General features: G+C 42.2%; 1 protein-coding gene across 13 annotated transcripts in view; it reads left to right on the top strand.

Annotated features, from left to right (window-relative positions):
* Positions 1–23,483, top strand: part of PPFIBP2 (PPFIB scaffold protein 2) — a 162,332-nt gene that overhangs the window by 47,605 nt on the left and 91,244 nt on the right. For 11 of the 13 annotated variants that reach the window (XM_077321869.1, XM_077321863.1, XM_077321864.1 and 8 more), the window contains one exon: positions 8,984–9,198. In XM_077321869.1, the coding sequence (XP_077177984.1) occupies positions 8,984–9,198 (215 nt within the window). Of the gene's footprint in view, positions 1–8,983; positions 9,199–19,884; positions 20,025–20,310; positions 20,462–23,483 lie in introns of those variants that run through there. The other 2 variants (XM_077321877.1, XM_077321876.1) reach the window with 2 other exon arrangements.

Here is a 23,483-nt window from a genome sequence, read left to right as displayed (position 1 = left end):
CCTGGCAAACAGCAGGAAGAGGAGAAGCCCCAGGATTTGTGCTCATTAAAGGTAAAGGTAAAGGTATCCCCTGTGCAAGCACCGAGTCATGTCTGACCCTTGGGGTGATGCCCTCTACCGTTTTCATGGCAGACTCAATACGGGGTGGTTTGCCAGTGCCTTCCCCAGTCATTACCGTTTACCCCCCAGCAAGCTGGGTACTCATTTTACCGACCTCGGAAGGATGGAAGGCTGAGTCAACCTTGAGCCGGCTGCTGGGATCGAACTCCCAACCTCATGGGCAGACAGCTCCAGACAGCATATCGCTGCCTTACCACTCTGCGCCACAAGAGGCTCATTTGTGCTCATTGGAAGAGTGCAATTTGAAATGATTGGCAGAGTGCTCTCTCCCTATTGGTGACATATACTAGGGGGCGGGGCAATCAGGTAGGGATTGATTTATTTGCACGCATTTTAACTTTATAATGTTTAGTGATAATGAAGAGAGCAATACTCTGTTTTAATTAATGTTTCTGAGCAATAGTTCATGAACATTAGGAGAGCATTTTTTTGTGTTTAACATTGAGAAATCTGCTCAGTACTATCTGCTCAGTATTCATTTTGGGCTAAAGATTTTCATTTAACAGTATGGTCCTGGTTACCACAGTATACCCTTCTTCAATCTTTCATGGTGTTTTGAGACTTAATAGAAATATAGTTTAATAGAACTCCTTCCAGGTATTGAGCAATTCTGAGCCAGAAGCATAGTTTGGGTATTTCATCACCCAGCAAGTTCAGAGAAAGAAATGTGTGTTGCCCCACCTGTTACAAAACAAAGCAGGTGAGAGAACAGGGCTGAGTTTCTTTCCTTTAAGAACTTGATTCAGATGTCCTCTATCTCTCCCCCTTCCCCCTGCTTCTCCAATATATAGCAAAGTCAGAGGAGAACATGCTGCCTGTGAGGGATTTTCCTGTCCTACTCTCCTCCAGAAGCAAGCTGGTAGAACAGAATTAAAAGGGCTTGGAGATGATTCTTAGTGATGGTATAAACCAGATCCTCAAACCTGAATCTTCTTAGCTGCTATTGCTAAGTTTACAAGCTTCCTCACCTCAGTTTGGCTTTATTCACTGCTCACCTGTTTGTGCTCTAGCAATTGCGGAAGGGATTGATTGTTTCACCAATCTGCTGGACATACTAGTCAAGTCACATGAAGGCTTGAGGAAGCCATTTCTCCCCTGTCCCACTTGTTCAACACTCTGGGCCTTTTCGCACAGGGATCTTTGTTGCAAATTGTTTGCGGAATGAAAAATCGCCATTTAAAATAGTGGAATTCGTCGTTATGCATACCTGCCTTTGTAGTGGAATCAGTTGCGTTTTTTAGCGTTTCCCACAGGCTTCCGGTCTCGGCAGAAATCGCTAGAAAGGAAGCGCTATTGCCAAGCTCGTCCCGCCCCTGGCCGTCAAGCAGCCAATGGGCAGCCGTTAGCATGCTCCCAAACAGCCCCTTTCCCTTTAAGAAAGGTTTTTTTTAAAAAAAAAAACGACCCATAGCAATGAATCTAGGTAGATTCGTTGCTACGGAGAGACCCATCCAGCTGCCTAATGTGAGCTGTCGTTTGATTGTATGATCATTTGCACGCTGCCTCGAGTGATAAAAAAAAAAATCCCCCCCCCCCTCTCACGGGCACGATTTTCGGCTGAATTTATTTGTAAAAAATAAAGGGACTTTATTTCAGCAAACGGGCTTTTCAGTTGTTTGTGCTTAGTGACTAAAGGTGAAGGACTGAAGCCAGGGAAGCCTCTAAACAGAAAGAGGCTCGCCGGTGCGTTTATCCCCGCTCGCTCGGAGAAAAAAAAATGGCGATCGCTTCGCCGGAAGTTTGGAGGAGAGAGCCAGGGGGAGGGACTTTGAAGAACCAGCAACAATGGTAACGCACAGATCTTTAGCGCTACTGTTGCAGATTGGTTGCAGGAGTGTATCGCTATCCGGAGGGTGAATCCACTTTTCTGGATTCCCCTGAAAGCGCCACAACGAAGCGCTTTTTGCTGATTGGTTTCAGGATTGTTGCAGATTGTCTACGACGTCGTGGGTTATGTCAAATTAGTAGCGTTTCCAAATAGCAACCATTCTGCTACTTTGAAGCCGTGCGAAATGGCCCTCTGTTTCCCCTCCTCTTCCCACAACCTCCTCAAGACTTCTATTGTCAAATTGTGTATAAATTGTAGAGACCTGACATTGTTGTTCTTCCCTTGACACTATACCATGAAGAATATGTTTTGGGGTAGATACCAAATGACTTGAAGTTTCTTCCTACCTTCATTTGGATAAACTGTAGCCAATTTCTTACAAAGAGCTGTCTGGATTCTACCAGTTTAGATTGCAGGTAGGTGATTTTGTGGAACTTCTAAAATAAAAAAATATATTATTTCCACATGAAAAAGAATAGATAACAGAGAACAGACAAAACTTCAGATCTTCTCTTTCAGTGAAGAGTTCTTTTCTATGAAGGAGCATCCAATCCGTCAAAGAAAAGAGCTGGTGGTTTACCTTTCCCTTGGTATCTAGTCTTTTATGTGGAAATATCTGTTTGTGGTAGAGTTTCTGTAATAAGATCTTTCATGTGCAAGTTGAAGTGGTACTGCTGAGACACTGGTTTATCATGTATTTCACTATGTATGACAAAAAAGCCTTTCACCTAGTTCAGAATATGGCTGCTGTTCTTTTATCTCAAGGTGGTAGAGCAGGGCATGGAGAGCTGTTTGGGAAAGTTCTCAAAATATGTATGTTTATGTGAGCAGTCTTGGCCTGTCTTGCTAATGTGGTGTGGTGCCTTTTAGACTGGAGATCTCTTCCAGCACATAGCTTGCATTGCTTAATTGGCTCAGGTGAGCCAGGTGAGCTGACAAGGCAGTTAGCTGGAGCTGGAGGCTAGGCAGAGGAATGAGGAGCTCCTGCAGTAACTTTGGAATCTAAGCCCTGGTTTATCTGCAGCTCCATTCCCTCCCACTGGTCAGAGCTCTCTGCCTATTGAACATCTGGTTGGGCTATGCTCTCATCCAGCTGAGGCCCGGATGAAGCTGGGAGCTCCAGGCCTGGGTTTTCCTTTGAGGAGTTCTCCCTGAGAGGACTTGGGCTCACAATACCTCCCCATGACCCTGTAGCTGGCCATTGGAGCACTCTTTGCTTTCCCCCACCCTCTCTCTCCTCAAAGGGGCTGGGGATCCAGCAGCCTTCCCCACCCAGCTTTGCCCTTGGGAGAAGGGAAGGAGGCAGCCCCCCATTACCTTCCCTGGCCAGGCTGGCCTTTGGGAGATGTTGGGTGGGAGTGGGAAGGAGGTAGCCCACCCATTCTATAGCCTTCCCTACCCAGCCTGCCCTTTGTGATTTCCCAAGTAAATGCTTAATAATACTCACTCTGTTAATTTCTTTCTCATCCTCTTGCTTAAATGGTATCATTTCTAAAGTTAGTAAAATACATAACTGACTATCTCAGGTTATTAAATCTTACTTTTCCATTCCAGCAAAGTCAGTCAGTCTGGCTTCTGACTAGGTTTGGGGAGAGAAATCTTGATTGGTCAAGTAGATGATATATGCTGGGAGAGGTACAGGGGGACTGTAACCTATTGCTTCTGCTGGACCTGTCATTAGAATCTTGGAGACATGAAGCTGTATTTATAATTATTTTTTCCAATTAGGTTCATCTGTTGTAATGGTATCATGTAATTGTATCCCAGAAGGCTGTCTAGCATCAATGGCCGACTGCAAGAGAGTGAATAAAAACAAGCTCTAAAGGGACAAGCTTTTAGTTATTATTTTGACTCAAAGGTGTTGAACAGATCAAGCTCCAGCACTCTTACAGGCAAGCAATAGAGCTAAATATTTAGCGACTGCTAAGGTCGTTTTTCATTCCTCATCTACAAATAAAACCTAGACAATTTTTTGAGACTGTAAATTTGCATTACCTATTAAAAGAAGCTTTATCTCAAATCAGATCAGATTTCACACTACAATAAAATATGTTCTAAGGATTCAGTTTGACCAAATCCACACTTACAAACTCCATCTTAATATGCTATGCCTGTAAATTGGCTTTCCAGTATGGCATAGAGGAAAGAACTTAGCCAAGTGAGCATAAATGGTCTTCTATAATGAGAAATTGTTAGGTCTTTTAAATAGCTCAGAATAGCATAAGAAAAGGGAACTCCAAGGAACACTAATGAGCATACAGGCCATGCCCTCAGTAAAAGGTACTTGTTCTATCCAAATTCAATATTGAGGGCTTTATTTGTTTTGTGATGTCCGTATTCCATATCACTGTCATTACATTCTAACTATTGCAATCTATTCTTAACAGTCATTTTCCATGGCTCCATCTAAGGGGCTTTCTCAGTAAGATTCAAAATCAGTTTGTTTTAGCTTAAATGTCAAGTTCCACATAGAAGTTTCCAATGAATTCTGGGCCAGTTAAGCTCTAAAGCAATACCTGAAATAGTTTGGTATACAACAAACCTTGCCGATAAACTGTAACAGATGTTGATCAAACAATTTGTCCCCCACCTCTATCAAGCCCCCAGTTCCATACTACCTTAGAATTTAATTCCTGAATAGCATCTGGTATGTAATTGCCACCTTAGATAGAGAAGAGCTGAGTAATTGCATTACTGGTGAATCTAGCTTTTTGTGTACTACGATGGGCCTTCCTGCTCAGATTTGATTGAAAGGAGACCTCCAGAGCTTTACCTGTTTGAATGTCCATTTTTGAACCATTTATATCTTGGGGGGTTAGGATTTCACAAACACCATGATTTTTTAAATTTTTGCATATTTATGACCAATCTTTCTTTTACACGGTATTTCACAAATGCTTTTAATAATTTACAAAAACCAAGTGGAGAACATGATAAAAGGGGCAATTTTATAAGATATGGACACTCCCAAACCTAGGCTGATTCTGCACTTACTTTGTTCTTTCCGTTGTGGATCCTACTGAATTCAGATTGATTTGAACTCAAGTCTTCTTCTACCCCCCTCCCCATTGAAGCAGCAAGTGTTCTGCACTCGAATGGGAAAGCTCAGAGCAGGGAGGGGAGCCAAGTGCAGCAGTAGTGTCTTTCTTTTCTTGAACGGGGGGGGGGGAGGATTGGAGACAGCAGAGGAGGGGGAATAAATCCAAGAGGCAAATCTCTGCTGAGAGAAGCTACGGCGCAGTCACTTTAAGAGAAGCCTTGTAAACGGGATCCAGGAAGTATCCAGGATATTTGAACTGATGCCCTGGCCAGTCAGGGAAGACTGCTTTGCTACAGCACTGGAGACATGAGGCAAGAAGTTAAATCACAAACAACAGATCTGCACATTTACTGATGTTGATTTTTCAAATATCAAGGGTTATATCTACTTCTGGATATCGCGGGGGAATGGTAGGGTCACTCCGGATCCGATATCCATGTTGCAGATAGAAAACTTAAAGTACCCCAAATCAAAGTGGAAATCAAATTCAATGTAGACAGCAGGGATTTATTCGAGCTGGCAGTGGGTAAAAAGCCCCATGCAGACTACTACAGCCTGGTGTTGCTAGCAGCTTCCATGAAAGCAATTGTGGTCTTGAGTACCTTTAGCAGATTTAGATAGGCTACCAGCTATTATGCCTTATTGGCTTTCAGATAGTGATATTGTAAAGCAGTCTGTGTTGGCTTGCACTTGAGGACAATCCAGTCATTTTGGCTGGTTCAAATGCTACTACTGATTTATACTTTGATGGGTTTATCAGCAAAATCTTATTGTACTTAGAAATCTCTGCAGCTTATCCTGTTGTTTCATATTCTGGTCAAGGCGCTAGTTTCAACTTATTACACCCTGATTAGGATAGATCTTGATTATTTTGGTGCAGGGGCACTCCACCAGACATGTGTAGAGAGGTGAAGACATTCTTTTCCAAAGAGCTTTTGGGAGTTAAGTTCATTTAGAAGCATATCCAGTTGCTTCCTTTGTCTTTATTTTATGTTATATCCTGAGTTGTGCAATTTTTATTTTAGAATTGTATTGTCCTAATTTTGTGAACCTTGAGGACACTCTCAGGCAGTCAGGAGCCCTCCACATATATCCTGCAGGATAATTTATGGGTTAGATCAGTGGTTCTCAACCGCTCTGAGTTGGCAACCCCAAATGCGACAGCGGTGAGGTCAGCATGCGCATGGGCAGTGTGGTGTGGAGGTGGCCATTGCCCTGGCTCCTCTGCCGCCCACCGCTGCTGCCCGCCACCACCGCTATTTGTGGCTGCCGCGGTAGCAACCAACCATGGCAGCAAGCAACCCACCAAAAGGGGCCAGGCAACCCCAAATGGGATCACGACCCACAGGTTGAGAACCACTGGATTAGATCAAGTCAGAGCTAGCCAAAAGTAAAACACTAATATAGTGACCTCTTAACAGTAGGAGCAAGCTACCAAATAAAACCTCTGTGGCAATCCTTTATTTCAGAGTTTTTGAGAGATCCTTTACTAGCTCTGTTTCAGTAACTTTAAGGTGCGCAGAAAAACAACAAAATCTGAGTCCAGTGGCACTATTAAGACCAACAAAGATTTATTTAAGATGTGAGCTTTCGTGTGCATGCACACTGCTTCAGACACAAAAGTTCACACCTTGAATAAATCTTTTGTTGGTGTGCCATTGGACTCAGCTTTTATTGTATTACTTCAGACCAACACAGCTACCCACTTGAATCTATCTTTACAGAAAAACAGTTCTTATTGGAATGTCCCATTGTAAAGTAACATGTGTGAGGAAGAATAGTTGAAGGTATTCTATATTAAACTCTGTTGAAAGAATTATGGTAGCAGAACACGTGGGTATCCCTAGATTTCATGCAAAACTGTGCAAAGCTCTATGTGTTTTAAAATAAAACATTCAGTGGTGTGTCCCTGAAAAGGTAGTGACATCTAATGGTTGGTAGGGACATCTGCAGGCAGCTGATCTCATGTATTTTGTTCTTCTTCCGAACTGAAGGTATCCATGACAAATATACCCTGAAATTACTATCATTGTTGGGTTGTTGCAATCAACTTAATGTAACCTGATGCACACAAAAAATCTTAAGTCAGCTACTGTTTTTTTTTCCTCTATCTTTTGTGAAAAAAATTGAGGAAAAGAACTTGTTTCATTTAGTCCATTTTATGTCACATATATTCTATTTTAGTTTGTTTTTTCTATTTTCTTAATCTGTTTAGCAGCTGCATTGTGTTCCTTCCATTGTGGGCAGTGCTTTCCTTGACTGCGGGGGATGGTTAGACCGGATCCATCACTGAGAATGACTGGGAATTATTGCTTTTTAGGAATATTGACAAACATTTGCCTAAGAATGATGATTAAGCCTGCTATGTTGATATTTTTGAACAGAACAAATCTGTTGATAGAGTTTTGTTTTTAGGAAATGTTTTCATTGGTAAGAAATGTCTTATATTTTTTAAGGGCTGTTGACTTTCAAATTGGAACCTCCTAAATGGCATAAAGGTAAAGGTATCCCCTGTGCAAGCTCCGAGTCATTTCTGACCCTTGGGGTGACGCCCTCTAGCGTTTTCATGGCAGACTCAATACAGGGTGGTTTGCCAGTGCCTTCCCCAGTCATGACCGTTTACCCCCCAGCAAGCTGAGTACTCATTTTACCGACCTCGGAAGGATGGAAGGCTGAGTCAACCTAGAGCCGGCTGCTGGAATTGAACTCCCAGCCTCATGGGCAAAGCTTTCAGGCGGCTGCCTTACCACTCTGCGCCACAAGAGGCTCTTCCTAAATGGCATAGTACTGTCTTATCCTTACTGACAATATGTAACTGAATCAACATTTACATTGTAATCTAATTCTGGCAAAAATAAACATATCTCATCTTTCCAATGACTTGGATCACACCTAGAGGTTCCATGAGCACACCGTGTTTGTGTGTGTGTTATTTCTACCAATTCCCTCTGCAAATATTGCTCGTGGTGGATGGGGAAACCCCAAGAATATTGGGTTTTTGGGTGGAGGGAGTCAAGATTTCTCACATGAGGTGATATCTTGTTGTTATTAGGTGCAAAGTCGTGTCTGACCCATCACAACCCAATGGACAGTGATCCTCCAGGCCTTCCTGTCCTCTACCATTCCCTGGAGTCCATTTAAGTTTGCACCTACTGCTTCAGTGACTCCATCCAGCCACCTCATTCTCTGTCGTCCCCTTCTTCTTTTGCCCTCGATCGCTCCCAGCATTAGGCTCTTCTCCAGGGAGTCCTTCCTTCTAATGAGGTGGCTAAAGTATTTGAGTTTCATCTTCAGGATCTGGCCTTCTAAGGAGCAGTCAGGGCTGATCTCCTCTAGGACTGACCGGTTTGTTTGCCTTGCAGTCCAAGGGATATAACTCCTCCCAAAACACTCTATAAAAATTCTAGGCAGAATTTAAGCCAACATAAATATCTCTAAAGCAATTAGTAACAAATAATAACACACTGAAGATACAAAATATAAAGACTAAAAATAACAGCAATTGAAGCCCATGAAATTAAATTGACCTCAAAGCATCCCAAGAGAAGGACAGCATGAATTTTCTAAAATCTTAAGAGCATAAATAGCACAAAGACGAGATATCTAAAAACTCCTTTTAACTTAGATGTTGGGGGGAGGGGGTTTAAAGGATTTCTTAAGTGGTTCGGCAAAATCAAGCATACTTGGGAATGTAATTTCAGAGAGATTAAAAATTTTGGTCCAGTATTTCTGATATGTTAAAAGCACGACTTTTTAAAAGAGGAATTTCATCTGCATTTATTTTTTGGGGGGGGGGGGGCTTATGAAATATTTGGAGTTGTGTTGGTACTATTATGTTCTGAAAAATCATTTAATAGTGGCTAGATTTTAGATGTAGATTAATGATAACAGATTGCAGTTACAAAGGAGTGTCTAAACAAAGAAATATACTAACTGGTTTCCGTTAAACTGGTTCTCCAGATTTTCTCCCAACTTACCTTATTATTTTATTTTAGGTACCAAAGCAGCTGCAGAATACACAAATGGTGTCTATGATATTGTGTCACCTGCTCAGTCTATGTACTTTGGCACACTCCAAATCTTGCACCTGTTAGAAGACTTGAAGATGGCATTAGAGATGCTCAAGGATCCTCAAGAGAGAGAGGCTTTAAGGAACCAGATTCCAGGGACCACTGCAGCATGTATACGTGCCTGGCTAGAGGAAAATCTGGTGAGTAGTTTTCTATCTGAATTGTATGGGAGGAAAATTGATACCTGTATTATTTATTTATGTGTGTGCATGAGTATGTTTTTTTTTCTATTTAGAAAAAAGCCAACCAGATTGCATGTTGAAATGACTTTGTCTAGGCCATGATGGCTTTTAGGATGGTCCTACAGCTTCATGGGAACAGATAAGCTTCTTGTGTGGAGTCAAACTGGATGCAATGGCATTATCCATGTTAAACAAAGTTTTCCTTAGTCACATAGAGAAGCATGGTATGTATTCTTAGAAACATAGAGTTGGAAGGGGCCAAAAAGGCCATGTAATCCAACCCCCTGCTCAACCTAAAGCATCCAGGATAAGTGTCTTTTCAGCTGCTGCTTGAAGACTGCCAGTGAGGGGGAGCTCACAACTCACCTCCTTAGGCAGTCAATTCCACTGCTGAACTACTCTGATATGGAAAAAAAATCCCTACTATGTAGCTGATATCTTCAACATGGAGTTTAAAGCCATTACAGCAGATCCTATCCTGTGCTGCCAACAGGAACTGCTCTCTGTCCTCCTCTAAGTCAGTGGTCCCCAACTTTTTTATCACCGGGGACCGATCAACACTTGACAATTTTACTGAGGCCCGGGGGGGTAGTCTTTTGCCGAGGGACGTCACTGCTGCCACCTGAGCCCCTGCTCAACTTGCTTTCCTGCTGGCGCCCCTGACTTCTCACCGCCCACTGGGGGGCACTGCCAGCCGCAGCTGCGTAGTGCCACACTGAGGGGGAGCCCCAGTTATGGCGGCCGCTGGAGAACACCAAAGGTGAGCCAGGGGCAGAGTGGCAGGGCAGCTCCAAGGCAGTAGCTAGGGAGGAGGAGGAGGAGGAGCCGCGGACCAGTACTCACTGATCCATGGACCGGGACCGGTCTCCAAACAGACCGGGGTTGGGGACCACTGCTCTAAGTGACAGCATTTCAAATAGTTAAAGACAGTAATCTTGTTCCCTCTCAAAATGTTCAGCTTTTCTAGACTGAACATTCCCAAGTTCCTCAGCCTTTCCTCATAGGGCTTGGTCCCCAGGCCCTGGATCATTCTCATCACTCTCCTCTGAATCCTCTTGATTTTGTCCACGGCTTTTTTGAAGTGAGGCTTCTGGAACTGCACACAGTACTCCAGGTGGGGGTCTGACCAATGCAATATACAGTGGGACTATGACATCTTATGATTTTGATGTGATGCCTCAGTTGATATGGCCAAAGACTGCATTTGCCTTCTTTATACCTGCAGAACTATCTGCTCATATTTATTTATTTATTTATTTACTTGCTTACTTATTTATATTAGCTTTTATTATCTACCACTTCCGGGCCCTGCCAGCTCGCAGTGGTTTACAGTAAAATCTATAAAACAAAAAAGCAGTCCAATTAAATAACCTCTCCCCACCCCCTCCATGGCCAATAACAGTAATATACCACCACCCTCAGGGGAAGTAGTCCCTGCCCAGATGTCCAGCATGTGGGGTTTCTGCAGGGAGGGACCCGATCTTTCTTGGCTTGGTCGCAACCAAATGCCTGGCAGAAGAGCTCAGTCTTGCAAGCCCTGCGGAACTGTGACAGTTCCATCAGGGCCCTCAGGTCTTCCAGGAGTTTATTGCACCAAGAAGGATGTGGCAGAATAGAGCAAATGCAGAAGAGAGCAACAAAGATGATCAAGGGCCTGGAGACCAAGCCCTATGAGAAAATGCTGAGAGCCCTGGGATATTCAGTTTGGAGACACAGAGGTTGAGGGGTGGGGGACATGATAACTCTTCTTTAAGTATTTGAAAGGTTGTCACTTAGAGGAGGACAGGGAGTTCCTGTTGACAGTGACCCATCCTTTTGGTGTTGGGTTGCACACTGGGTTTTGTGACCTAGAAAAAACAAAACAGTCTACAAGGGCAGCCATTTTGTTGGATCTGTCTGACACCAAATGAGATTCACAGGTCTCTTGTAGGGTGAGAGCCAGGAATTATCTGGTGTCAATTGTATTAGCAATTCCGGACAGTAGTTTAAAGTTAGGCACAAGTTTACAATTGATCCCCCACATATCTACATAACTGAAAGCATTGGTATAGGACTCCTCATAAGAACAGGCTATAAATATTACTCCCCCCTTTATTTTGTAACATTCTGCCTTATAAAGAGTTCTGATGAACCTGGAAGCTTGTACATTGTTTATTAGCCCTACTAAAAAGCACTTATATAGATTGGGCTTTGGTTAGGAATATTGCATAGTGCCGTGGACTTCTGACACAGGGTAATGGGCTGCCCTAGGAGTTGGAGCTAAGCACGAAATGTTATGGAATGAGTTTATATACAACTCTGGTTGTAATGCTTTAGCATTCAGATAAGCTCTGTTAAACAGGATGCTTTTTAAAATGAACATAATGTTTAAAACTATCTTCTTGCAAGCACATTGCTTACCTGCAGTAATACACTTAAGATCTATATGCAGTGGTAGCAGCTGCTGTTAAAGCAACTTAAAAAAAATGTATGCAGCCAGTCAGGACACCTGCTGGGCAAAACCCCAGCCTGCTTTCTAAAGTATTTGGATGCCAGGAAAGGTGCCAGCTTTGCTCCAAAATTTTGGGAAACAGCTTAGTAATGTGTCCATGAATAACTTTAAATTTTCTGCCCTCACATGGCTGCCATATCTCCTCCACAGTCCCCCTCAGCAGTCATTTCCTCCCCCCACCACCAGGGGGCTTTTATTTTTTAATCAGCACTTTCTACCCTTCTGGACCCCAGACAGCAAATATTTTCCTTTAAATAATATTGGAGAGATCTATTCTCATATGTCCAGACTGTAATTTAGCTTGTGCCTGTTGAGACAGACAGACAGACTTAGAACTTAATGTCCTGCAACAACAATGCAGTCTGTTTCACATAATATATTTATATTGAATCTACACATCACCAAATATTTTGCAGTTGTAATTATTCATGTCTTTGATTTTCCTGTTGGGGTGTAAAGTAAAGTTGACTATAACACAGGATCTGTGATATGTTGCATTCAAAACCAGTCGAATGCAAAACTGAGAACTGTTAATAGTTGGCAAAACTGGATTCTTGACATATTAACATGTAGCCTGGTCATTTTCAGGGGAATAGAAACATGCATGTATTTCTATCACTTACGTAAACCTTCAAGCCTCATCAGATCTCAGAACCTAACCCAAGTTGGTTTTGGTTCCCACTTGGATGGGAGACCACCAAGGAAGTCCACGGTTCTTATACAGAGGAAGGCAATGGCAAAGCATGTCCGCGGATGTCTTGCCTTGAAAACCCCACAACGAGGGGCCACCATTTGCTATTTGACAGCCCATCACACACAGACACATATGTCTGAGGAAGTGAAATGTTCTGTGACTTCTGTGTAGCCTCATTTCCCCACCTTTTGTAAAACTAACTGAGACTTTCATTTTCTTTATTTAGAACACTTTTATGCTGCCTCTTCAGGAACCCCGCTTGAGGCAGTTTACAAATAAAAATAACAAAAACAGATCACGTACAGCTTTAAAAAGTTTCCTTGCTAAAATAGTGTTTAAAAACTCTTAATTTAAAAGCATAGGTGTACAGAAAGGATAAAAATGCAGCATAGGTACTAAGGGAACCGCACTTCCACAAGTAATATGCCACTAGTGAAAAAGCCCTGTCTCTCACCTCTGCAGCCAGGGAACAAAGAGCAGGGCTTGTGAGGCATATTTAGGTTGGCAAGCTGGGGTCTGAATTACAACTGATCTCCATACCACAAGGATCAGTGCCCTTAGAGAAAATGGCAGCTTTAGAAGGCAGACTCCAAGGCTTTATACCCTGCTGAGGCCTCTTCAAATACTACCCCCCCTCCCTAGATCTCCAGCAATGTCCCAACTCAGACCCATTAACTGAAACTGATAGGCTGAAGATAATTATTGGTTACTTACTGCATTGTAATTATTTGCTAAATATTTCAGTAGTGTGGTATTGTAAAATGGGTAGTAATTTCAGCATTAAAAATTAACCACCAAAATATTTTCTGTCATGGTTAGCTAAACCATACATATTTAGTTACCATTTTTTCTTGACTTGAAATTCTGCATGGATGACAGTTTTTCTTAAATAAAGATTTATGGATTCCGATGCAACTGTGGAAGAAGTTTTGCCAGGAAATGTCCAACATAGGGATTCTAATGTAGGAGAGTAAATAACAGAGGTCCAACTAGGAAGGCCAGGTCAAATGGAACCAAAGGTAAGAGGCTGCAGGTCTTATACAATGACATACATATACAAATGTTTGAGGTATGGGTAATAAAAGGAAGATCTTGAGCTTCTCATGCAGACAGAGAGGTATGATTTAGTAGGCATCACAGAGACTTGGTGGAATGATTCCCATGACTGAAATGTGGTAGTCGGGGGATATGGGTTGTTAAAAATAACAGACAGTCAAAGAGGAGTGGTCTGTACGAGAGGAGAGGGCTTGCCTTCTAAGAAATAGTGGTGGAGGAGAGTCACTCCAGTGGAAAGTATCTGGGTGAAGATAAGGGAGAGAAAAACAAAGAGTATAGTGGTTGACATCTGGTACAGACTGCCTGGCCAAGGTAAGGATGTGGACACTGCCCTCCTTGAGCAGCTTGATAGAATATCCAGGCAACAGGACCTTGTAATTAAGGGTGACTTCAATTTCCCTGATGTGTGCTGGGAAACAAACTTGACTAAGCGTCCAGAGTCATGCAACATTCTGACCTTTCAGAATGACAGTTTCGTTTATCAAATGGTGAAAGAACCTATAAGTTGTTATGTGCGAAGTCGTGTCCGACCCATTGCGACACCATGGACAATGATCCTTCCTGTCCTCTACCATTCCCCGGAGTCCATTTAAGTTTGCACCTACTGCTTCAGTGACTCCATCCAGCCACCTCATTCTCTGTCGTCCCCTTCTTCTTTTGCCCTCGATCTCTCCCAGCATTAGGCTCTTCTCCAGGGAGTCCTTCCTTCTCATGAGGTGGCCAAAATATTTGAGTTTCATCTTCAGGATCTGGCCTTCTAAGGAACAGTCAGGGCTGATCTCCTCTAGGACTGACTGGTTTGTTCGCCTTGCAGTCCAAGGGACTCGCAAGAGTCTTCTCCAGCACCAGAGTTCAAAAGCCTCAATTCTTTGACGCTCGGCCTTCCTTATGGTCCAACTTTCGCAGCCATACATTGCAACTGGGAAGACCATAGCCTTGACTAAACGCACTTTTGTTGGCAGGGTGATGTCTCTGCTTTTTAGGATGCTGTCTAGATTTGCCATAGCTTTCCTCCCCAGGAGCAAGCGTCTTTTAATTTCTTTGCTGCAGTCCCCATCTGCAGTGATCTTGGAGCCCAGGAAAATAAAATCTGTCACTATCTCCATTTCTTCCCCTTCTATTTGCCAGGAATTGAGAGGGCTGGATGCCATGATCTTTGTTTTCTTGATGTTGAGTTTCAAGCCAACTTTGGCACTCTCCTCCTTCACCCGCATCAACAGGCTCTTTAGTTCCTCTTCACTTTCTGCCATTAGAGTGGTATCATCTGCATATCTGAGGTTGTTGATATTTCTCCCTGCAATCTTGATCCCAATTTGTGACTCCTCTAATCCCGCATTTCTCATGATGTGCTCTGCATACAAGTTAAATAGGCAAGGCGACAGTATACAGCCTTGCCGAACTCCTTTCTCAATTTTGAACCAGTCAGTGATTCCATGTTCAGTTCTCACTGTTGCTTCTTGACCTGCATATAAATTTCTCAAGAGACAAATAAGATGCTCTGGTATTCCCATTTCTTTAAGAACTTGCCACAATTTGGTGTGCGCCACACAATCAAAGGCTTTAGCATAGTCAATGAAGCAGAAGTAGACGTTCTTCTGGTACTCCCTAGCTTTCTCCATGATCCAGCGTATGTTGGCAATTTGATCTCTAGTTCCTCTGCCTCTTCGAAATCCTGCCTGTACTTCTGGAAGTTCTCGGTCCACATATTGCTGGAGCCTAGCTTGTAGGATTTTGAGCATAACTTTGCTAGCATGAGAAATTAGTGCGATGGTGCAGTAGTTTGAACATTCTTTGGCATTGCCCTTCTTTGGGATTGGAATGTAAACTGACCTTTTCCAATCCTGTGGCCATTGTTGAGTTTTCCAAATTTGCTGGCATATTGAGTGTAGCACTTTTACTGCATCGTCCTTTAAGATTTTGAATAGTTCAACTGGAATGCTGTCACTACCACTAGCTTTATTGTTGCTCAGACTTCCTAAGGCCCATTTGACTTCACATTCCAGGATGTCTGGCTCCAGGTCAGTAACTACCCCATTGTGGTCATCAGGGATGTTAAGCTCGCTCTTGTATAGTTCTTCTGTATAATTTTGCCACCTTTGTTTGATCTCTTCTGCTTCTGTGAGGTCCCTACCATTTTGGTCCCTTATCATACCCATCTTTGCATGAAACGTTCTCTTCATATCTCCAATTTTCTTGAAAAGATCTCTGGTCCTCCCCATTCTATTGTTTTCTTCTATTTGTTTGCACTGTTCATTTAAGAAGGCATTCTTATCTCTTCTAGCTTTTCTCTGGAATTCTGCATTCAATTTGGTGTATCTTTCTCTTTCTCCCTTGCCTTTCACTTCCCTTCTCTCCTTAGCTATTTGTAAAGCTTCCTCAGACAGCCATTTTGATTTCTTGCATTTCTTTTTCTTTGGGATGGCTTTAGTTGCTACCTCTTGTACAATGTTGCGAACCTCCGTCCATAGTTCTTCAGGCACTCTGTCTATCAGATCTAATTCCTTAAATCTATTTGTCACCTCTACTGTGTATTCGTTGGGGATATGATTTAGTTCATACCTGAGTGGCCTAGTGCTTTTCCCTACTTTCTTCAATTTAAGCCTAAATTTTGCAACAAGAAGCTCATGATCTGAACCACAATCAGCTCCTGGTCTTGTTTTTATTGACTGGATAGAACTTTTCCATCTTTGGCTGCAGAGCACATAGTCAATCTGATTTCTGTGTTGACCGTCTGGTGATGTCCATGTGTAGAGTCGTCTCTTGGGTTGCTGGAAAAGAGTGTTTGCTATGACCATTGTATTCTCTTGACAAAATTCTACCAACCTGTGCCCTGCTTCATTTTGTACTCCAAGGCCAAACTTGCCTGTTATCCCGGTTATCTTTTGGCTTCCTACTTTAGCATTCCAATCCCCCATGATGATAAGCACATCATTTTTGGGCGTTGCTTCTAGAAGGTATTGTAGGGCTTCATAGAACTGATCAACTTCATCCTCTTCAGCAGCAGTGGTTGGGGCGTAGACCTGGATCACTGTGATGTTGAATGGTTTGCCTTGGATTCGAACTGAGATCATTCTGTCATTTTGGGGATTGTATCCCAAGACGGCTTTTCCTACTCTCTTATTGATTATGAATGCTACTCCATTTCTTCTGCGAGATTCTTGTCCACAGTAGTATACCTGATGGTCATCTGAATTAAATTCACCCATTCCTGTCCATTTTAGTTCACTGATTCCTAAAATGTCGATGTTCAGTCTTCTCATTTCTTGTTTAACCACGTCCAGCTTGCCTTGATTCATGGATCTGATGAACCTATAAGAGGCTCGGCCATACTCAACTTATTGCTAACCAACAGGCAAGAGTTGGTGGATGGGGTGAAGGAGGTGGGGAACTTAGGAGGGAGTGATCATGTAATCCTATAGTTTCTTTTAAGGCCTGCTGTGGGTGAAGATGGAGTCCCCTTTAAAATCTGGATTGGAGATACACTTCTAGGTAGCAGTGTGTGTGAATTAGTTCTTGGGGTACTTGTGGACTGTAAGCTAAATATGAGCAGACTGTATGATGCGGTGGTAAAGAAGTCGAATGCAGTCTTGTGCTTTATCAACAGAGGCATCACATTAGAATTGAAAGTATACCACATTGGTCAGACCCCTCCTGGAGTACCGTGTTCAATTCTGTAGGCCTCATTTCAAAAAGGATGTGGACAAAATTGAGATGGTGCATAGGAGAGTGGCGAGGATGATCCTGGGCCTGGGGACCAGGCCCTGTGAGGAAAGGCTGAAGTACTTGGAGATGTCCAGCCTGGAGAAGAGGAGGTTGAGAGGGGACATGATTGCTCTCTTTAAGCATTTGAAAGGTTGTTACTTGGAGGAGGACAGGGATCGGTTCCTTTTTGCAACAGAGGATAGGACTTGCAGTAATGGGTTTAAACTATGTGTAGAACAGTACCAGCTCGATTTTTTTTTGGGGGGGGGGGAGGAGGGGAATCACAGTCAAAGTAGTTCAGCGCCTGGACATACTTATCATGAATGCTTTAGACTCAAACCTTGTTTTGCTTAGTTAACCTGCATTGCTCAGAAGGAAAGTTTCTGACCCTCTGCTGCCATACCCCTGTCCCTTTTGTGCATATGTATACCCCCCCCCCCCAGCTAGCCAGCCAGCCAGCCAGTCTGATGTCTCCAGCTTTTGATGGATTTCTGACAGACAGTAGAGCCAGTCGATGTCATCAGCAATTGTTTCCTTCCCCCTGAGCCTGCCTCAAGCTATTGGAAGCCATCTCTGCTGAACAAGTACCAGGCAGCTACCCTGCTTGTGTTAGCTTGGAGAGAGTGGAGAGGAAGTGCTCTGTCAGGTGTGGGAACTGTCAGCATTATGATCCCAGCAGGGCAGGGTTTGGTTGCTGCAGACCACCCAATGACCTTGGGTACATGAAGTTAACTGGCAGCCCCCATTCCCCATGAGTGCCAATGTAAGCTTTTACTGTAGTTGATACTAAAATGTTTCAGAATTAGAACTTGAAAGATTATTTATTGCCTGAGTCTGGAAATACACATCTCTAAAGTTGTTTATGGATAGGGCTGTGCTGATTTTTTTCTCATGAAAATTTTGGAGGGTATGGGCAGGGTGGGTTAAAAATCATTACAAAAATGTCTTGCTTCCCTTCTTTGCATGACATTGACTGCCTGTTTATTACTTCTGCTGACTCTGATCTGCCATGGCATGGCCTTCCTCAGACAGTCCCTGTCAATTAGGGATATAGGCAGTTCGGTGATATCACATCTCTAAATCAATTGCAACATGATGAGGCAGTTCGGTGATATCACATCTCTAAATCAATTGCAACATGATGAGGGTGCAAATCTGACTCAGTGTGAGAATAATGCTTTTTGTCTAGGGTTGCCATATTCCTCATGGGCACAGGTGGGGAATATGGAGGTAGGGTTGTCAGATTCAGGTTGGGAAAAGCCTGGAGATTCATGAATGGGAGGCCAGGGATCTCAGTGGAGTACAATACCATAGAGTCAGACCTCTAAAGCATCCTTTTCTCCACAAGAACTACTCTCTGTTGTCCAGAGATGAGCTGTAATTCCATGAGGTCCCCAGGGCCCACCTGGAGATTGGCATCCCTACTCCTGCTGCTCTTCCCCTTTAAAAAAAGTCTGTGCAATGAGACAGTGCTTTTGCTAGCAGTAAATGACATTCAGAACCTCTTTGCCTGTGCATTTCTCGTGTGTCCCTTTTTATAATCTTCTAACTACTTGCATTTCTGATTCCAATAAGCTTCACTGTCTATTCTTGCTGCTCTTTGAAAATCCACATTTAATTTTCTTCCTTTTTGCTTGCAGCTTTTGCTGCTTTTCTGCATTCAGCTATTATTATACTTTCATCTTATCTTTTTTCTGGCTTCTTGTGCAGTATATGTTTAACTGCTGTTTCCACAACAATTGATTGAATTTCCTGCCATAGTTCATCAGGCATCTTTTCTGTTGCATCCAATATTTGAAATTGATTTTCACCTTCACAGCATATGTGAGCATTATTTTATTTACATTGAACTTCCTTAACCATGATGCTGTCTTGGTGTTGCGGAGTTTTGTTTTGATTTTATCCCGTAACAGTTCATGATCTGGACTGCAGTCAGCACTTGGATATGTTTTGACAGCAAGAATTGGACTGGGCCATCGCCAACTGCATAAGATATAGTCAATTTGGTTTCTGTGTAGTCCATTCTGTGTAGTCCAAGTGTATAGGCAACGTTTATGGTGTTTGAACAAAGTGTTCATGAAGTAAAACCAGTCTCATGAATTGTGCCAGACGATTACCTGCATCATTCTTTTCTCCAAGTCCGAAGTTGCCAGTAGTGTCTCTCTTAATATTTAATTGTACTTAATGTTCTTAAGTACAAAATGCTAATGAATGACCATCTCACATAATCTCTTCTGGGTAGATAATATCTGATGTCCTGTAGGTAGAATGAGCAGATATTTAGACCAGAACAACACATTGCCAGTTCCCAAATATGTGTGGATTTGCAGGAGCTCTGCCCTCATGGACCTTGCTGCCTAAAGTTCATCAGGAGGAGTTCAGACTGCAGCCTGTACAAAAACATGTGACAGGAGGGAGGGAGCAGGGAGAGTCTAGGAATACTTAAATCCTGCATCAGATTTCTTGCTTTTCTTGCAAAATTTAGGATTCTAATTGTGTCTTAATAGAAGTTGTAGATCTTCAGGGAAAGATTGAATCCTAAATCCCCCCACAAGAAAATGTAGTGAAAATCTGCAGAAAGACTCATCAAAACAGAGGAAGAATGAGCTCATTAGTAAAAGTGGGAAAGGAAAGCAAAGGATTTTGTTCCAGTCACAGGGTTAACGCAAGGGTTAACTCTTGAGATCATGTTTCAGGAAGTTATATTGGCTCTCTACCGGGAGTGTTTACTTTTATTTTCTGTAGTAGAGTTATGGCACTCTGTGTGCGTTTTGTAAGTGATTTTAAATCAACATTTCCAGGAGGAAAAGACTGGCCCATTTTCAGAGGAATTTTGCATTAGTAAGTACATAAGTATAATTAATAAATGTGATGACTGCATTTCAGGATTGAGAGTACGTGCTCTTTTGTATTCTGAACATGAAGAATGAATGGGACCACGAGCACAGTGGCATTATTAAAATACAGAACTCTTACAAGTACTGTTTAGATAACATTGACATCCAGTTTGTTAAATAAAAGTGTGTTTTTTGTTGAAACAAGCAAAGTTTTGCTACATGAGGGCAAAGCTCAAACATGACATTAAAGTAAGTCACAGGTAGCAGGGCAGCATGTGACTGTGGAATGTGCCCTGTCAACATTCTGAACCGATAACCTGCCTGCAGGAACACATGATAAAAGCCTCCAAATTTCCACTGTCTGTTTTGGCTTAGAAGAATGAGAACAAAAAAAAGGGCAGTAATACAAATATCTAGAAGGAACAATTGAACCAGAAGCAGGTATGTTAGATATTTTTAATGCTGTTTTTAACAGGGAGGTGAATGTTTTAGGTAGCCAGAAAGGATTATGTGACTAGTGACTAGGACTTCAAGAAACACCTGGAATGTTTTGGTTTAGAAGAAACATTAAGGGGGGAATGTGACATAATTTGTAAAATTAAGCATGGGGTAGAGTCTGTGGACAGACAGAACTTTTTATGCTTCTCCTAAAATACTAGAACTCAGGATCAACCAGTGATGCTGATTGGACTGAAGAGAAATTTCTTTACTGAGCTAGAGATTATCTTAAAGAAATTCCTTGCCAGAGGGATAGACAGTTTTAAAGGGGGGTTAGAAAGGTTTTTTAAGGGCAAGTCTATCAGTAGCTACTAGTCATGGTGACTAAGGGAACCTCTACATTCAGGGGTGGTAAAACCTCTGAATACCAGTACCAGGAAGCAACATCAGAGGAAGGCTGCAGCCTCTGTGCCTTGTGGTTGACTAGCCAGAGTAACCAGTTGGCCACAGACAAAGGTGGACTAGATGAACCACTGGTCTGACCAGCAGGGTTCTTGTGCACAATATGATTGTGTGTTAGGGTGTTTTTATGTATTAGGGGTTTTATGGGGTTTTATATGCTGTTATCCGCTAGCAGCCTTAAGGGAGTGGTGGGCTATAAATCCTAATAATAATAATAATAATAATAATAATAATAATAATAATAATCTTAGAACTTTGCTAGTGTACTGCCTGTGGGATTGTTTCTCATTGAGAAAAGCTGCATTTAACTGTTCTGTTTAAGCTTGGTTGTATGTAAATGCTAGGTAAATGAAGTCCTGGCACCCAAACCTTTAAAATTTCAATGTATTTACCTGCACAATATATGAAGTACAATGAAGTCCAGAATATAACTAAAGTTTAGGTAGATTATTGACAGTTGCTTAACTTAAACACATATAAATACAATATGAAATGTAATTTGTTAAAGCAATTTGATCAATAACCCAACTTCATCCGATTTTTTTTTCATATAATATAATCCTTTTTAGGGATAGAGTTTTCCTGATATCTTCAAAACTGACAGGATATGCAGTCCCATCTCCCCAAAAAGGAACCCATATATAAGTGTTTATACAATGAAAAAAGTGTTTATTCTTTTAATTTCTGGTCCCTGTTCACATTACATTTTTTTTCCTGTGGAGAGAGTAGCAATGGGTCTGTCAGTTTCATAGAATAGAATCATAGAGTTGGAAGGGGCCATACAGGCCATCTAGTCCAACCCCCTGCTCAACACAGGATCAGCCCTAAGCATCCTAAAGCATCCAAGAAAAGTGTGTATCCAACCTTTGCTTGAAGACTGCCAGTGGACTTTCCACTCAACCTCCTTCCCAGTACCTGTGGGAGAAATGATCAACCCTCTGGAGTAACCTGCATTTAACTGAATGTGGAATATTCTTGCATAAGGTTTTCATATTATCATTCTAAACTGGATGTTATTCCATGGTCACATGATTTCAAGTAAAGTGATACAGGGATGGTGTCATACAACGAATTTCCTGTGAATGAACCATCTATGAAGCTCTATGGTCATTTCGCCACACACACCTTTTTTTGCTGTGTGCTCTTCCTTGTAGTATTTGTTAGTTTGTTTGTTTATTTGTTTATTTGTTTATTTATTTATTTAATATTCTGCCCTCCCTTTCAGCTCAGGGCGGTTTACATTATAACTCTCATATGTGGTAAAGTACAATGACCATTCAATATGAAACTTATTTAACAGTGAGCTTGTATCAAATAGTGTAATATAATAACAGTACTTAATAACAGCAACAACAAAGAGTGTTGTATAGCATTATTCAATAACAACAACAGTTTGATCAGTCTGCACCTTGGTCTGGTTTCCAGTTAGTGCAGATTATGGGGCTTCTGGTTGGTGGTAGTGGCTTGTTCACTTGTCTTGGCCAAATGCCTGGTGGAAGAGCTCCTTTTTGCAGGCCCTGCAGAATTGTTGTAGCTCTGGCAGGGCCCTGATGTCCTCTGGGAGCTCATTCCACCAGGTGGGCAACAAGACTGAGAAGGCCCTGGCTCTGGTCATTGATAGACGAGCTTTCTTGGGGCCAGGGATCACCAGTTTATTGGTATTAGAGGACTCAATTCACTTCATTGAGTCAATAGAGTCAAGGGATCTTAATGGTGTCACTTTAGCACTGAAGTGTTATATTGGTTTAGCACTATAACAAAATAAAGTTCTTAGATCATGCTGTGAAAAAGGGCAGGGAGTAGCACTGGAGGAAGTGTCATGGACATTTTAAACAGCACACCACAGCAGTTCAGAAGCACAGTGAAAACAGTAGAAAGCTATTTTTCTCAAACGTGGCTCAGCCATACTTTGCTAACCCAATGCTAGAGGGTTTGTTTGAAAGATAAATAAATGCTGCTTCCAGTTGGTTACTAAAACAAGTATGTGTGAAATGGCAGGGGGGAAATCAGCAACCCATTACTAAAACAGAATACAAAGGCAGTTTGAAAATGGCCAAAGTGAGCATAAGTGTGAACAGAGGAAGGGTACAGGAACCTGAGGCCTACTGCCAATTCTATCACTGATTCAGTTGCAAATATGTTTCTGAACAGTATCAGTAGAGCATGCTGTGATTTGGGTGCTCAGGTGTCTTTAAACTCTCATTCCAAGAGGTAGTTTTGTCTCTGGGTGGTGATACTTTTCTATCTTGACAATCTGCCAGAATAATACTCTCCCACAGCTTCAGGCACATTGATGAACTGATGATTTAATTATTGAAGTCGAAAGCAATATGTGTGGTCTCAGGGAGATTGGGTTTGAGCAACCTCCCGTTTGTTTTCCCTCCTGCCCAATGTCATATTTGCATACATGGTTACGAAAAGCATAGAATTCTGATGAACCACCTGCAAGATATGGCCACACCAATTTTTCCACCTTCTGTTCTTACATTGTGTGAATTATAGCTGCCTAGGTATAGACCTCAGCCTTCCCTTATCATAATTCCCAGATTATTTAATGTTCCCT

Source organism: Paroedura picta, chromosome 2 (genome assembly GCF_049243985.1).
Source record: "Paroedura picta isolate Pp20150507F chromosome 2, Ppicta_v3.0, whole genome shotgun sequence".
NCBI classification, from domain to species: Eukaryota; Metazoa; Chordata; class Lepidosauria; order Squamata; family Gekkonidae; genus Paroedura; species Paroedura picta.
Note: the sequence above shows the minus strand (reverse complement) of the source record. Positions and strands in the feature narration are given on the sequence as shown.